General features: G+C 43.1%; 1 protein-coding gene across 1 annotated transcript in view; it reads left to right on the top strand.

The window, feature by feature from the left end:
* The first annotated feature begins 1,226 nt into the window (after positions 1-1,226).
* LOC127596677 (XK-related protein 7-like) overlaps positions 1,227-17,249 on the top strand; it is a 34,537-nt gene continuing 18,514 nt past the window's right edge. The window contains exon 1 of the mRNA XM_052059463.1: positions 1,227-2,533. Coding sequence (XP_051915423.1) covers positions 1,929-2,533 — 605 coding nt within the window. The 5' untranslated portion in view covers positions 1,227-1,928. The remainder of the gene's footprint in view (positions 2,534-17,249) is intronic.

The raw sequence follows: 17,249 nt of genomic DNA, 5'->3' as shown, positions 1-17,249 counted from the left end.
CAAGATATGTTTCTTCTTTAAACATAAGAACATAAGATTAACTAATAAACTGTCACGTTGCATGTTGGTGGTGGACCCCAAAAAAGCAGGCAGGAGAGAGGAGCAGGGTGTATTTGAAGAGTTGTATTTAAAACAAGAAAACTAAATCCTAAACAAAGTCCAAAGTAACAAACAAAAACCATGGCAGAAACTAAAAACTCTCAATAACAAAAACATGACCAAAACAGGACTGAAGCCAATGAACTAAACATGACTGAAACAAACATGAAAGTAGCAAGAAGCAACAGCAACCAACAAAGCATGACAGTAGCAAAAGCAACAATGACCCAACACAGAGTGTTCGGGCAGGAGTCCTTTTATACAACTAATTACCGAATGACCAACAGGTGTGCAGCTGCCGGGCGAGCCCTACAGTGCCACCTGTTGGTCCCTAAAACGAATCATGACATAAACGAAATGGCAAGAGTTCCAGTACACATCACAAAATCAATAGATAAACACTTGGCGAAGAATAACTTACAAAATGCGAATCGAAGCGGACAAGGGCGACTACGAACATGAACAAAAGGTCCAGAAAATATCCCTTCAGGCAAAACAGTGTGCGAGGTTTATAATCCGACAAGATTTGGCAAGTTGGCAGGACCTTCAATACTCGAACAGACATGATTAGAATAAGGAACAAGTGCGGCTGCTGGAGGGAAATGCCCTTCACACTCGCTGAAGCTATAACAAAACACGCACAGGACATGACATTTACATTTTGGTGAGTGAATAATGGTGTGGGTATAGAAATGGCCAACGTTATACCATCCGCCCGGGGGATGTCTTCTTGCAGTTACTAATAAACATACTGCTTTATTCTTTGACATGGACTGAGGTGAGATTATTTATATAACTTTATTCATCTATCTACGCTAATGCTGAATGTTGTGTGGCGGCCAGCAGAAAAAAAAATGTAATGCTCTTTCATGACCTGAATGTGGCAAAAGATACAATGGGCCCATTAGTATATACAAAGTCAGGCAGGGGTCCACTGTAATTGTGGGAATCTCGAAACTGACACGATAAATACCAAATGTATGTATTTTTAGGTAGCAGTGATAAATGCATTCAAGGGAGCTTGAAACAGTCCTGAGTACTGTCTGCGTTCCACCACACTTGCACAAATTCCTGCAACCACCCCCGCCCCCCACCCACCCGCAAAAAAAACACAAAAAATTTTTTTTCTCTAATCATCCATTTCATACTGTAAGACAGCACATTAAGAGCTTTTGGAAAGATCTACAGTATGTAGGTCATCGTTTCATGGAGACAGTTATCATAAGGAACAGAATACTGTATAATAATATAATAATATAAAGATACTTTGTTTCCAATGAAAACGAAAGTATGTAAAGGTGAAGTATATGTTGTTGTTTTTTTGTGTGACATTTTTGTTTGGTGGTGTGTCGTGAGCTTTTCCAAATGCCAAATATGTGCCATGCATTGATCAGTAGAGGTTGGGAAACAGTTCTAAAATGACCCTGCCCAGTCGATGGTTTTTGACCTTTGTTGCAAGATTTCATTTTGCTGAATTAAAGTGAAGATGCTTGCACATGCAAATTCTTCACTTGATCTTCTTTTGTTTGTTTGTTTTGTTTTGTGTTGCGTTTTTCTTTTTAGATACACGCCCCTTGACGGTTCAATTCCCCCGCCTTTTCTCCAGGACGCCAAGAATAAATACGCTGCCACATGCGTGTGCTTTGAGTTGATTTTGGGGAGCAAATAAAAAAGAATCCGCGGAGGTTTCTGCGAGCGTTCCAAATGCTCCTTGGCGCTTAATTGGCTGCTGATGAGGCTATTTATGACGTCATCCCTCCCCTGCCTCCTCCTCCTCCTCCTCCCCACCTCCATCACCTCCTCCGTCTTTCTCTCCTACCCCAACCAACATGGCCGCTAAGTCTGATGGAGCAGCGGTGGCTGTGGAAGATGACAACCCGCCCAGGAGCCTCTCGGAGCCGGGCCAAGCCACCCCCGCCACCTCCACCGCGGCCGCCGCCGCCGCCTGTGCCGCCCGGCCCCGCCGCGGACCCCAGGGCGGACAGGCGTACACGCTGCTGGACTGCTGCTGGGTACTGTGCGCCCTTCTCGTCTTCTTCTCCGACGGTGCTACCGACCTGTGGCTGGCCGCCGACTACTACCTGCGAGACGACTACTGGTGGTTCGGCCTGACGCTCGTCTTCGTCGTGGTGCCGTCCGCCGTCGTGCAGGTTCTCAGTTTCAGGTGGTTCGTGTACGACTACTCGGAGCTGAGCGGCGCGGACAGGGCGTCGGGAACGGCAGGCGAAGCGAGCGGCGACGCCGCTGGAAGAACCAAGGACAGCGACCAGCGCGGCGCGGCGGCGGGCAACGGGGCGAACGCGACCGCCGTCCCCACGTCTTCTTCCCCCTCTGGAGCGACCGATAAGGGCGGGCGACCTCGGAGATGTTGCACAGTGTGCATGTGGGTCTTTCAAACGGTACTCCACACCTTTCAGCTGGGACAAGTGTGGAGGTAGGACATGCGTGCGCGCGTGCGTGTGTGTGAGAGTGTGTGTGTGCGTGTGTGTGTGTGTGTTGCGTGGCGTGTGCGCTATGCTGCTTTTTGTTCAATGCACACACACGTGTCAGCGGTCTGCCTTCGCACACACCTATGATGCGTTCGTGTTTGTGTGTCATGCATGCACGGTGGTACCTTGATTTACAAGCCTAATTCCGTGACCAAGCGGATAACTCAATTTAATACACTGTATTTCTCATCCAAATTCCCCATTGAAATAAATGAAAATTCCAGTCATCAGACTGCCCCTAAATGGTGGTATTTTGGGGCTGAGTGACCAATATTATTATTTTTTTTGACGAAACTATTATTCATTCATTCAGTATTCGATCCGCTTTATCCTCACAAGAGTCACAGGGGGTGCTGGAGCCTAACCCAGCTGTCTTCGGGCAGTAGGCGAGGGACACCCTGAACCGGTTGCCAGTCAACCGCAGGGTACACAGAGACAAACAACCATCCTCGCTCACACTCACACCGAGGGACAATTTGGAGTGTTCAATCAGCCTGCCATGCATGTTTTTGGAATGTGGGAGGAAACCGGAGTAGCTGGAGAAAACCCACGCAGGCCCGGGGAGAAATAAACAAAACAAACAAACAAACAAAAATGCAAACGCCACACAAGGACGCCAGAGCTGGGATTGAAACCGGTACCTCTGCACTGTGAGGTTGACACGCTAACCACTGGACCACCTGGCTGCCCGTAACAATTATTCTTGATTATTTTTTGTTGCTGACAAACCTCTGCTCCACACAGCCCATTAATCAGTAATGTAGTGAAAATTGATGAAAATGTAAATATTTAATTCACAAGTCAACCAACAGTATTCGGTCATAAATTTTCGACTTTCATCCCCAACTAGTGGGGCGGGCCCTTTGGGGTCGTGCGGTTTGCTGTCAGGTGACCACAGGGAATATGTGGGGTCCGGCCTTCCTGTGTGGAACTTGCATCTTCTCCCCGTGCCTGTGTGGGTTTTCTCTGGGCACTCCGGATTCCTCCCACATTCCAAAAACATGCACGGCAGGCAGCTTGAACACTCAAAATTGTCCCTAGGTGTGACAATGGAGTATGAATGGTTGTTCGTCTGTGTGCCCGGCATTTGGCTGGCAACCAGTTCAGGGTGTCCGCAGCCGAGTGCCCGAAGACAGCTGGGATGGCGCCGCCATGCCTGTAACCCTTGGATAAGTGGATTTAAAAATGAATGGATGGATGGAACCCAATCTTGTGCTTGTTTCTCCCTTCTTGGGGCCATGTCTAGTCTGCTCATTTTGTTTTCATTGCTGTCCTTGCTAAAAAAAAATCCTGCATCCCAAAATAGGATGTTGGAAATTGAAACAAGGCAATTTTGAAGGCTTCATTGCCTCATTAGCGACACATCCGCTGGTGTGCGAGAATCAACTGGACCCCTTACTTTAAATAGGAATGTTGATCATGTCTCTTGAACGTAATTTTATTGTTCTTGAAAGTTGTCGGCTCTTCTGCTTCGTCTCATAATTTGGTATTGTGAAGAAGCTATCCTTGTTTTTTTTGTTTTGTTTTTTTAGCAGGGTTGCTTTAAAATGCTAATGACTTGCTTTGACTAAAAGACACTACTGTATTCATCGAACCGTAACAATCAGGCACTTTTACTGCTGCTCTGACCCGCTGATGCTTCAGTCTATCTTCTAGACAGATCTCCGTTTTGATCTGCGCTTTGAGCACATTGCTATTTGCCACACAACATTGTGAAGAAGGGAAAGTTTTTTTGACATGTCGACCACAATATTGTCCGCATTCAGACATGTAAATTGTTGTCAAACCACTTCCATCTAAGTACGTATGTAAGGTACACTCACACAAAATAAGTAAGGCAGATTAAGGTACGATCATCGATGCTGTGCAAGTTTATTGTGTTCCTTCACAAAGTGACGCCACCAAGTACTTGGCTGGCAAACATATTATAGTTTCTTCTGTGTTTATTTTTCAGCTCTGTGGGATTGTGTATTGTTTTTACAATATTGTTCTCTGTAAAAATGTTGGCTTTTTTACTCGACCGTATTCGTATCAACACACTGTTGAATTTCCAAGCTGCCAGTGCAACACTGACTGCCTTCCATAAACACAATCAGCAGTAAAATGCTTTACGGGTACAAACAGTAACACTCACACAGGTAGAGGAGCATAAATATATACAACACAATGCCACAGTCATGATCATTTAGTCACTACACACACTACACAAGATGACATTTTTCTTCTTAACGATCACGGCAGTTTCATGCAAAGTAGCTCAGGAGCGCCAAAGTAGAAGTAGTACAACGGAAGCAAAATAAAGTCATTAACAGTGACCGGATACTCAGCTGAGGAAAGATCTCAACTAAGGCTGCATACAAACATCTCACAAAAGTGGAGATTCTCTTCACTTGTGCATGTCTCCTCCTGAGATGTGTCTGTAGATCAATGAATCATCGTGCTGTAATACCTATAGTATGTGTATTCAGTTGGTGGTATAGGGTGTGCTGTCAGCTCTGGCCTCGCTGTGTGGAGTGTGCATGTTCTGTCCATGCTGCCATGGGTTTTCTCCATCTTCCTCCCACAATCAAAGAACATGCATGCTAGGTTGATTGTACATCCTGGACTTGTTGCCAGGTTATCTTAAAACACAATTAGACAATCAACCTTCTGCTAACAACGATGCACAAATGAGTCTTCAGAATAACGTTCATTCTGACAACGCCATATTTGTGAAAATGCACTTCAAAATTTGGTGACAGAAAGTAGACTTGGCTAAAAGCAGGTCGAAGTTGTGGCGCTGGTGGTGTGACGTCATTTTGATCAATGTGCAGGCAGACAGATTCTATGGTCCACTGGTAGGTTTGATGGATGTCATTGTATTTCTTTCAGAAGTCAACAATGTGCATCAGGCCCTCTGAATCCTCGTAGAAACAAATTTATTGAACGCATTGCGATTATTACTGTGATACTCATTCTCTTTATTCTTTATGAGGGTCTTTTTTAAAACCCCACTGGTCCGTGGCACAGCTATGGAGGTGTGTGTGTGTGTGTGTGTGGGCGGGGGTATCACGCATGGTCAAACATAATTAAGGTGGAAGCCTTGCAGTTACCTATAAATGTACTTTGTGTGCGTTGATCTTCTACATCAGGTGTGGCCAACCCGGTGCCCAATACATTGATAAAAATTGACCGGGAGCCAGCGAACTGGTCCCAAGTCGACCGCAAGGGGTGGGAGGGGGAAATGGGTGTGCGTGTGTTTGCGCGCGCTCGCGCGAGGAAGGGTGTGAATTGGCTCTTTGCAGTAACAAAGTAAAAAAAATTGGGTCTTCGTCTCTGACTGGTTGGCCACCCCCGGTCTACATGGACTCCACAAGTCTATTACTGTTTGTGCAATGTCAAAGACTGTTTGCGTACCTTGCCTGTGCTGAATTTCAAGGGAGTGAGCGGAGCCGCTTTCATTGGCCAGGAAGTAAGTCAACTGTGTTCACTATCACTACGGTGCAAACGCCCATTCCTAACTGCAGACGTCTACGAAAATACTGTACTTTGCACCAGATTTACGCTTGCTATAAATATAGGTTCCTTTGTAGCAGCTTACATACATATATTCACGATAAGGTTCTTATAATAATACATGAACATTTTAAAAAGTAGTAAAAAGCAATCGAAAGTGTGATCACTGTGTATCCGTGTGGGTCTGCAGACAGTCAGTCATTCTAGGAGGGGCCAACTGATTTTAAAGACTTCAAGTCAGCAGAACCTGACAGGAAGTATCCCAGTTATAAATAAAAATGTGTTTTTACTGGTGACGAGACGTTACACTGCCAGAGACTCCCCACGAAGTCATTCCTTGGAAATGTAAGTGGCCTCATCATATGAAATATAATCTATACAAATAAATGAATAACCACATATGCCTTTGATAGTTTTATATGGTGCCAAATGCCAATTACTTTCATCAGAAATGCTTGTCTGCTGAATACAATTTTAAAGTAGCTGCCATGTGAGAGAAGAGTGGCCGCAGCGCAGTCTTAAACATTGAGATTCACGTTACGCCAGCTAATTTCGAACGAGAGCATGTGGGATTTTACATAATTACATGCAGAGACGGTAATAAAGTGCATTAATAATCAACAAGAACATGCTGAGAGATGCACATTGAGAACGAATTGGCTGATGAGGATGTTGTGCTGAAACAGCATGCTGATAGTCAAAATATGACAGAGCGCTCCTGTGTGATGCTCTTCTACAAACTATAACCGAAAAAAGTAAACATAAGGTTGAGAGAATTTCTCTTTGACCGTGTCAATCGAAACTTCATATTATTAGTTTTTTAAAGACATTTTTTAATGTGGCTTATGCTGAATACGAAACGATTGTGTATATAATTGCAGATTATTTCCTATAGGATCATTATATTTCAACCTGAACAAATCGGAATTTGACAGGCTTTCTTAAATTCATCCTGTACTCTGTATACTTGGCACCGACGAGTTTAAGTGCAAAAGCTGGCGAGGGCTTTATTTAGACTAAAATAGAGCCATGCCTATGAACAGATTGCCTATCACAGCTACGGCATCAACAAAAAAAAATGGAGATGTCTGCTTTTGCGTTTGAACTTCTCAATTGCACACTGGCGTGCGTAAGAGGAAGCAGACGATCCCCTCAGGGTATACATTGTGGTTGTTTCAAATCAGACAGAAGAAAGAAAGAGAATCAAGGAAGACTACCGATTTAGATGAATCATGATTGTTCGTGATGTACATTTTCAGACAATTTGATCAGCTCCTCTGCTCCACACCAGATCAATCGACCCAAGCGAGAGTTTAACTGTCTGGAGTAGTTCCAAGTGGAGCAATGGCTTCAAGTGGAGGATTGCCAGCTCGATTTTGTGTGTGTGTGTGTGTGTGTGTGTGTGTTTGTGTGTGTGTGTGTGTGTGTGAATTATGGCCCTCACATTTAATTTGAATTTTGCCTGCCTGTGAAGGGGCTGCTGTTAAAAAATGTCTGCCATGGGCACTGAGAATTTGACGTGATTAAATGATTCGTGCTAACTGGTCTTTCACGAAAGTGCCATCTTCAGTTTTGAGAAATTTGTGACACCTTTTGTCAAGAACTGCGAAATGTATTTTATTTGTGTGTTTGAATACATCCGAAACATCCATTGGGATACATGGTTCTTCCCTCAGCATGTGATTGATTGTATAAAAGTTGAAAACCCCAAACTTGTAAGCTCATATTGAATTGTTGAGTTGTACAGGACTGGGAGAATTAGATGGCTTGCCTGGTGGTTGGGGTGTCTTTTAAATTTTTTTTTGGTTGTTATTGTTTCCTTTTTTTTTTCTTAGCGCACTAAGCACTAAAATGTAATTGAGCTTGCAGTCATTTGCTTAATTTTTGTCTCACCCCTTGATAGTACTTGTTAATTACGCCAATAACATCCATGCATACTAAGATGTCACACCTCATTTTGTCTTCAGTGACTATTTTCCATTTCAGTCTCACCAATTGTATCACACCACTGGCCTAGTGGTTGTCCGCTACTAAGCATTTAAGTAGAAAAGTTGTTTCTCCAATGTGTTTTTCAGTGTCTCTGTAGTTTCCCTTCCAGATTAAATTTTGCAGAGTCTGAAATCCTGCGGGCGGACCACCTTCTGTGGCACTAACACACAATCAGACTTCTGGTCAAATTAAAATTTTGCTCCAGGGACCCCACATTTTAATACAGAACTCTGTGCCCGTTAATAAAACCTACAGTGGAGATTTGTTGACAAGCTGACCAAGCTGAAGTGCGGTTCAACTCAAAGAAAACATACTTCAGTGAGGGACTGACGCACTTTCCGTCAGTAATGACGAGGAGTAATAACAGTAATAATAGTGATACCGCAAGTGTCATATGTTGGTGGTTGGGTGCTGTACAATAAATAAAGTCCTTGATATCACACTGTTGTTTCCCGTGCATAACTGAACACAACATTTTGGTGACAGTGATGATTTACTTTGCGCCGTGCCCTTGTTCTTTGCCGCCTGTCCTGCTCGTATGAATACTTTAAGACGAACGGCAATCAGGATAGCTGAAGCTAGCAAGGCTAACATTAGTGGCATCCACAACAAGCTTTTGCTGTGGCCATTTCCGAGCTAAGACATATAGTATGAAGACTGTGTCACCATTTTGGCAGAGGGTAAAACTGCTCCGCAGTGTGATAGTCCGATGACTCAAATGTCTTCTATAAATTGGCCAAATGGAAGGCGAGATGGCAAAAATCTATGTAGCGATTAGTCATCTTCGGTAGTAATGTTGATTTGAGGACTAGTTGATTACTCAGTTTTAACTGCCTTGTCATCTCTCATAGCAACGTGGCTTTCTGGGATTTGCTGTTACCCTTTTAACCCTCGATCGATTCCTGCAGTTGATGCTAAGAAAATCCGAAAGCTGACGAAGTACTGACTCGCCACTCGCCAAGCACTCGGGAGTTGCCATGCATCTCCCTTGCAGTGGCTGGCTGCACGTCAGGCAACAGTTGTGTCTTTAAGGTCTTTTTTTTTTTTTCCTTCAAGCATATAATGGTGGCGGTGTGCGAATACACAGAGGCTCATGTAATATTCAATACAGTTATTGATTGTGAATAAAATTATGCCCGCGGGGGAAAGTGTTGATGATCCACAGCCACCTGCCTATCTGGTGCGCCAAATGATGTTTGTATGTCAGCTCCTGCTGAATAATTCACCGCAGCCCTTTGGGGAGCTGTCAGTCAAGTGTCTTGCGTGTGTTTGTGTGTCAAACATTCTAGGTCTCACTGCTTTTCGTTTGTCGAGCCTAAAGGTATCCATAGGTCAGCTTGGATCGTCACACATTTTTCTTTTACTTTTTAAAACAGTAGCCAGGTGTTCGCGTAACATAACAAAACAAAATACCCTGATGTTTTACATTACACCGTGTTTTTTTATCTTGCTGAAATCAGCTTGTTTTCACTCTCTGACTCTCTCATTTTCTCTCGTCCATCTCTTTGTACCTTCCCAAAAGGGAAACAAGTTTTTCTTTGCTTCTGTTGCCTAGTGCTTGCTCATGTGGACTTTAGTTGGGGTTCAGTCAGTCTTTGAACTCAATAAATGCCAAGAACGATTCAAGTCATTCATTTGAATCAAAAGACCCAGTACCAAAAACGATTTTTTTGGGAATGTTTTTTCATTGGGCAGGGTGGAGAGGGGTCTGATGCTGTGCTTTAAATACCAAGTGCTTGACAGACTTTCACTCTGACAATCTGAAGCATACACTCAAATAGGGAACATATACAGTATGTATAGAAATCACAGAGTATATGTTATGATCATTAACAGAAGTATGCACATGTCATAATAATGAAATAAATCACAATGATCTTGGAAATATGACGAGCATGAGAAGATTGTCGTGTGAACAGCCATCTCCGGTTGACGTGCCATTCTGGTGAGCTGGCGTCATTCGCTTGTTTATCAGTCAGTAGGTTGTTATTTTGCTGTCTAAAGTCATTCCTAAATTGCAAGTTGTTTAACTGCACTTCAAGAATAACCACTGTTCAGATGTTAGAGGTGTCATGAAAGTAATATTATTTGCAGCATCAAAGTCCCTGTGTGGCTTGATATGGTGATTGACACGAAAAGTTATTTCCCATCATATTTTGTGAGAAACTGCTGAATTCCCCCCCGGCCCCCTCCTCCCACAAAAAATAGCTACTCTATGTTCATAAGTGGGGGGGGGGGGGTGATCTTAGACCTGCTCCATATGTTACGTGAGCAGAAAAATCTTTTGTGATTTGGCGATAGCGAAATTCAATTGAATTGAATTTCAAGCATTTTGACTCCTGAAAGCAGTAATGAATACACTACATTGTGTGTACAAATTTCCGCAATGTGTCTCCTTAAAAATCAAAAGTGTTTGATTGAAGAAGACCCTTTTATTGCACTGGCTAATCTGGATTTATACTGCATGATAAACGTGTCTGCTAAAGAAAAGGTAAAACACGTGAAAGTATTTGATATATGATTCCAGCCTCCATTTGTACTGGGTAGCATGTGAAGCTAAAATATGACTCGGTGGTGCGCAAACCTCAGCCAAGGTCATTTCCACCAACCAGTCGTGTCGAATTGATGGTTTGGAAGGGTGAATCTTGTTATGTCTTGTGTGTGAAAAGGTGCCACAGAAATTAACAAAGATGAGAGCTATTCCATAAAGTTGATGCCAGTATCCGTTATGAAGTGAAAATCACCTTTGATATGTAACAACAACTGTTAATAACAGGACTTGAGAAGCCGCCATGGGCTAAAATATTGTCTCGCCACAATATCATTTGATAGACCGACAACAGTTTTGTTTAATCTGACTTTTATAGTCCATATAAATACAGTAATTTGCACAATATCATAATCAACTGTTGGATGCCCGATAATAATAGCAGATAGTGGATGTAGTTGTCTAGTTAATTGTGCCTGCTAATCCTTCGCCTGTGTTGCTTTTGTTGAAATTTCCCAGGTTACCCCTAATTTGTCTCTGCGACAGGCAGTAGAGCAGAGACATGCGGTCGTTAAAAAAAAGAAAAGTTTCGAAGAAAAAAAAAACATCACGACATGCAGTTATAATACCAGAAACAGAGGTACGTTTTTTAATCGAGACTTTCAGAATCATAACATTTAAAAAATAGAGGAAACACCAAATGCTTTTTTTATTTTAAAAAGGAAAATTCTGCAAAAAAAAAAAATCAATCACAAGTCAGCAACATTTAACTTGACCTGATATTAAATATTCTTTTAGTTTTTCTTGCTATCGCAATATTTGCCAGTGTGAATTCGATTGGAACATAATCCAAAGCTTTCAAAACATACATTGAAAAATTCCATTTTAAAAGATACGTTTCAATAAAGGTCAGAAGTGGAATCTTGGCTAATCTTCTATTTTTGATTCATATTTTTATATCTGACTCCATAGGAGAAGCGCCCCTACTGCACATCACTGCAGAGGAGGTAGAATTCATTGGCCTTAAGAGCGGGCAGCATGGTGTCTGAGTGGTCAGCTAATCTGCTTTACAGTCAGTCAGATGTCCTAGGCCCAAATGTTGGATTTTGTCTTTGTGTGTGGAGTTTTCATCCCCCCCCCCCCCTTACTCCTACCCCCATCCGTGGGTTTTCCTTGTGTGAAATTACTTTTGTAATGGACATTAACATTTAAAAGGGACAGACGGTAAAAGAGAGTATGAGCGGTACTCTCTTTACCACGGTCCCAACATATGTTACTTCGAGGTACGTGGACAAGAAAATTAGTGCAAGTGTGACAGAGCGCCTTTAAACGCCGGATGATGGGAGCCCGCGCCATGCCCTCGTTAAACGGTTTCCCCCGTGGCTGAGCGCAAATGTCCCGCGGTCCTGCATGCCCACAAACTCTTTCACTGCCGCCTGGACTCTTTTTTTTTCCCTCCGCTATGATGACTCGAGGGCGCGCACGCGACACACAAATGCAGTGCGCTGCCATCCCAGTTTGCCTTTGCGTCCGAGGGCCAAATCGAGGCACTTCCTGATCTCACCATAGATAGTGTTTATTGGCATCCTTCAAAAGCTCACGTGACAACAGAGGACTTCCTTACTGTAGTTTTCTCGCTACTCTCTATAGTCTACGGATGTCGTAAGTTGCTCTCCAGTAAACGGCTGCACATCTTCACGAGCGGCTGGAATCGTTTCCCAGCAACTCCTCGGGGGGCAGCAAAGTTCGACTCGTTTTACGGCCTTTTGCTCCAAATGAAGCACTCTTGTCAGAATTGCTCCAAGTTAGCCTTTGAAATTAAATCTTCAACAGCCGATGCCGTTTGAAAGGCAAACTGTGCTTAAACGCTTTTGCTGCTGAATGGGCCCTAATGGTTTTTGGGAGCCCATTAAAGGCTGACTGAAGGAAATCAGCTGTAATTCTCTGCAGCTTTTATGAGATGAACCGCTCTTGGCCCACACGATCCGAAAAGCTCCGTGACGTCTCATAGGCTACACTTCAATCCTTCGTGCTGCACTACTGCATAAAAAAGGGAAAAGACAAATAGACTATATCTTCTTACATCGTTTTGTGTGTCAAATGTTGATAAGGCGGAAGAATTAAGGCCCACCACAAACCAAGCGACAGGACCGAAATCGACTAAACTGTCGCAGAGCGTGCAGGGTTCGGCCACTCGTTTTCATTAGTAGCGGATCGTTGGCCACTCGTTTTGTTGCAATTCAACATTAGATTCGGTGTCACGGTCATTACCAGCAATGGCTAAAGACAAATCCAAACACCTGAGTTAAGCCTTACACATTCACTGCTGTCACCGTTAATATTCATCAAACGTTTACTGCCGCCATCATAGGCGTGGAAAAGAGCCTCACCCAGATTTGTAGATGAAATTCAGCTTTGTATCGCACTGTTGACAATGAACAGATTCCTGAACGTGGCAGTGTTGCGTCACCGCATCAACACATATCCGTACACGGGCAGGCAACAAGCACAACGGGATTCGAGAAGTGAGGCAAAAAGGTCAATTATCAAACAAGGTCAACGCTAAATTGGACTCGGTGGCGAGAACAAGGAATGCTGGTGGATCTGGTGATCATACAAGGATCTGGTGATGAGACAGAATTAGACACAAGGTTAAATACGAGACGTAATTGGGAATAACGAGGCGTAGGTGACCACGAGACAGCAAGGGGAGGGGGGGCAGGAGACACGCTGAGCGGCGTCACAAATGTGCAACAATGTTTTTCAGGACACTGATTTGTTTATATAGACTGTGGCGAAGAGTCGACCTTCTTAACGGCCGTGCAAGTGGTAAAATAAGAGAACCACAAAAATATTACTATTTGCAAACGACAAAGCGTTCAGTTTTAATGATTAAATTGTAATGCAATGGGGGGTTGGCGCCACAGATCAATTTTGTTGACCTTTTTGATGGTTGTCAAATGTTTGGATCGAAACATAAAAAACTTTGAACAACAGATGGCACATGTGTGTCTGGCGCTTTGCTGTTGCAAATGCGACTCGGTTGACTTCACTAAACTTCCTGGGTGTATTCTTTTTCTCACATTCTTCTTCTCTTGACAGCCTTTTGTTGAGGCTGCACCTTCTTTGGGAATAAGAGTCACGGAAAAAAAGCCACAAAAATTCCAAGACAAAATGTGACCTCCGCTGGTTTGCCACTCTGCATTGTGGAGGTTTAAACTCCAAAATGTGCAACTTCAGGCCTACCTTTCCTGCAAATTCTGAACTGCGCAACCTCACCAGTGTTCAACGTTAGAAATTCCACCATATTCCTCAACATCACTGCTCGCTCCCTATTCATTTTGAACAATAACCTACAGGGACAAAGATTTCTCTTGTGTTACAAACCCCATGTGACTTTGATGCAACTTGTGTAAAAGGAACCGACATGCTGAGAACTGCACAAACTAGCTGTAGCGCACGCACGCACGCACACATGCTGTAAATGTGTATCACGTTTCAGCAGTATAAATACGTGCATTCATATTCTGGCCGTGTAAATGCACACATTAATATTCTAGTAGTTTTAGAGGAATATCCACTTATATTGCCGTGATGTTAATGAATGCATTTTCTGTATGTTTTAACAATTGCAAATATAGACATACAACCTTTCATCGACGAATGCTAACATAATAAGCAATATATGGGAATGATGTCGGAATGCACTACAATTTAAACCCTGTAAATTTTCAGGGCTGCAACTGTCAATTATTTTGTCGATTGTTGACTTTTAAATTATACATCTTCACGGCCATTTCTTGATTCAAAGACATTATGATTAAATTGGCAGTGCAGAAAATCCACAGACATAAATTAACGATGATTCAATTGCTGGTTTGATCCGTAACATGCCAGGCAAAAATGTTGATCAAACAAATGTTTTATTTTGATTCGACACAAAGCTAGTTAGTCCACAAAACTTGTCAAGAAGAACATTTATGGTCGCAACACAAGTGGGCAACACGGGGAAAAGAGAATATTTGTCGTTTTAGGGTGTGTTTATTTCAGCCATTTTGTTGTTTCTGTTTGATGGATGTTGCAATTGGATCGAGCCCGCCCCCCGATCCTGGTGACAGATGAAATTCTACGAGCACCAGGCCTGAACAATCAATCACCAACCTTAGTTGAGCTTCCGCTTTCACTCACCAAGTCTGTTTGCTTCAAGCTAAACTTTTAAAGGGCGGAAATTAAGCTTTTTTTTTAATTCATCACTCTTCATTGAATTCTCATGTTTTCACATGCCATAGGCCACCTCTACACATTTTACAACAACATTGCATCCCTTCGTTGCTGAATCAGACGTACAACCGAATTACATTCTGCCACTGTCTAAACTTTATCTGAAACAGAAACGGGTTCAGCTTGTAAGCTACAAGACAATTCTGGGGCTCTTTGTGGTAACTTTGTGGGGGATTTTGTTGCTCTTGTTCATTCTGAACAGTTCAACTTGTCATTCAGCGGTTCTCACCTTCCTAAATTTGTAATTTAACTTGCTGAAATAAATACAATACAATACATGCTGATTTATGTCGCGCTTTTACAACAGCAGCAGCTGTAACAAAGCGCTTCACAAAACAGTTAACATAAAATAGAATAATAAACACAACACATACTGTAACATACAACACGGACAGTTGTGCAGTCCTTTCCCTCATATGCTGGGTTGTTTCAATGCGTAAATACAGAATGAAGAATAAATACCGAGCTGATGATTATAGTCTGCATTCATAAATTCATGTAGGCGGAGGATGCTCAGCACCCCCGGCAGAGTACGACGAAACATCACCCTAATAACTATGTTAAAGTTTTTCTTTTTATCTTAAAATGGCTTACTTTAACCAAAATGCCTCATCGCATCGTAGACAAATGTACAATCAGGTTAGATGAATTCGATTTGTAAATTCCTGTGGAAACTCAAACCAGGTTGCTTCTTTTTTTCTTCTTCTTCTCCTTCCTCCTTGTCTTCTATTTCTAAAGAAGACAAAGACACAAGTTCTTCTCTAAGTACAGAAGTAGAGAGCCACCCCTCCTGTTTTTGTCTTTCTGTACCGAGGCTTGGAGACTGGTGAGGAGACCATGGGGAATTTCAGGGAAATTAGTTCATTTTCCCGAATGGCCGACGTAGTTCCAGGTCGGTCATGGCCATCTCACCCGCTAGACTTTAATTTGATTTAAAAGATCACTTTTGTTGTTGTTGTTTTTAAACAAATAAAACACATTTGAAGGCGGATTGATCCCTCAAAATCGTCCCTAGGTGTGAGTGTGAGCTGCATGGTTGTTTGTCTCTGTGTGCCCTGCGATTGGCTGGCAACCAATTCGGGCTGGCAACCAATTCGGGGTGGCAACCAATTCGGGGTGTCCCCCGCCTACTGCCCGGAGACAGCTGGGATAGGCCCCAGCACCCCCCGACCCTAGTGAGGATAATGCGGTTCGGAAGATGAATGAATGTATGAAAAAAAAACAATTTGACTACCCAAAGTAGTGTCTGCCTTACCTTTGAAACTTCCCAGGTTCGCATTCCGGCCCTCTGCGTGGATTTACCATGGATTTTCTTCGGGGTTCTCAGGCATCCTCCTATATTCCAATTGCATGAACGTTAAGTAATTGTCTTAAAGTTCTCTGCCGTGGTGTGGAAAATCCGCCGTATGAATTTTTTTGTACATTAAACCATTTCGGGGACAGCGGTTACCACAGTGGACAGCTTATCATGTTAGCAGGTCACAGGGTGCGTGAAAGGGTTCATTTTGAGCCACACCTCGGCATGCTAGGTAAAGGAGCAACAACTCGTGGCGAGTTTAACGCCCTGAATTGTGATATGAAGCATCAGCTTTTTTTTTTTTTTTGGACAGGCTTTGTTGTATAACGTCAGGACGCTTTGTGTCTAATAATCAATTGAATGTGGAAGAATGTGTCACCGCACCGAAGAAAGCCGTGGGAGTCACTGAGCAACGTTCTTTAAATTTCCTTTCTGCATCAGCTATTGTTCGAGCACCAATCAAAGGGAAACAAAAGACTTTCTTGTTCTCTTTTCTGTTCAACACAATAAGAACGGACGCTGACAGTACAGGCAGCAGGCAGTCCAGCCACGCCATCTTCTCCGGCACGCCGCGCAATTAAGATAGCGAGGCGAGGAACGAGTGAGCGAGCGAGGGATGAGGAGGAGGTGTGAGAGCTGGATGAATGCAGGGGAGGAAGAGAAGGAAAGTGGAAACGAGAAACAATTTAAGATGGCTCATTTTGGATTCAGGATGAAGAAGTTGTGGAAAAGATGCATGGAGGGACAATGACGAGAAAGTTGTTGCGATAACAAGGTGATTGAGGCAGAAATAAGGAATTTCCCCAAATCCGGCACGGAATGAAGGACACAAAAGTAGACCTACAGTGCGTAGTGTCGTACGGTGTAGGTAGAAAGAGCAAGCGGTCTATATCCATACATCAGTCTATAGTCTTTGATTCTCTCCTCTTTCTTCTCAAACTGCTTCAAACAACAAAGCGTGTTATGTAAAAGTGGTTAGAACTGCACGACTGTCCGTGTTTTATGTTATGTGTTGTGTTTATTATTTTACTTTATGTAAAGCGCTTTGTTACAGCTGCCGCTGTTGTGAAAGCGCTATATACTGTAAGTCAGCATGTATTGTATTGTATTG

This window comes from Hippocampus zosterae, chromosome 2 (assembly GCF_025434085.1).
Source record: "Hippocampus zosterae strain Florida chromosome 2, ASM2543408v3, whole genome shotgun sequence".
Taxonomy (NCBI): domain Eukaryota; kingdom Metazoa; phylum Chordata; class Actinopteri; order Syngnathiformes; family Syngnathidae; genus Hippocampus; species Hippocampus zosterae.
The sequence above is the reverse complement of the archived record's forward strand: the minus strand, read 5'-3'. Positions and strand labels throughout refer to the sequence as shown.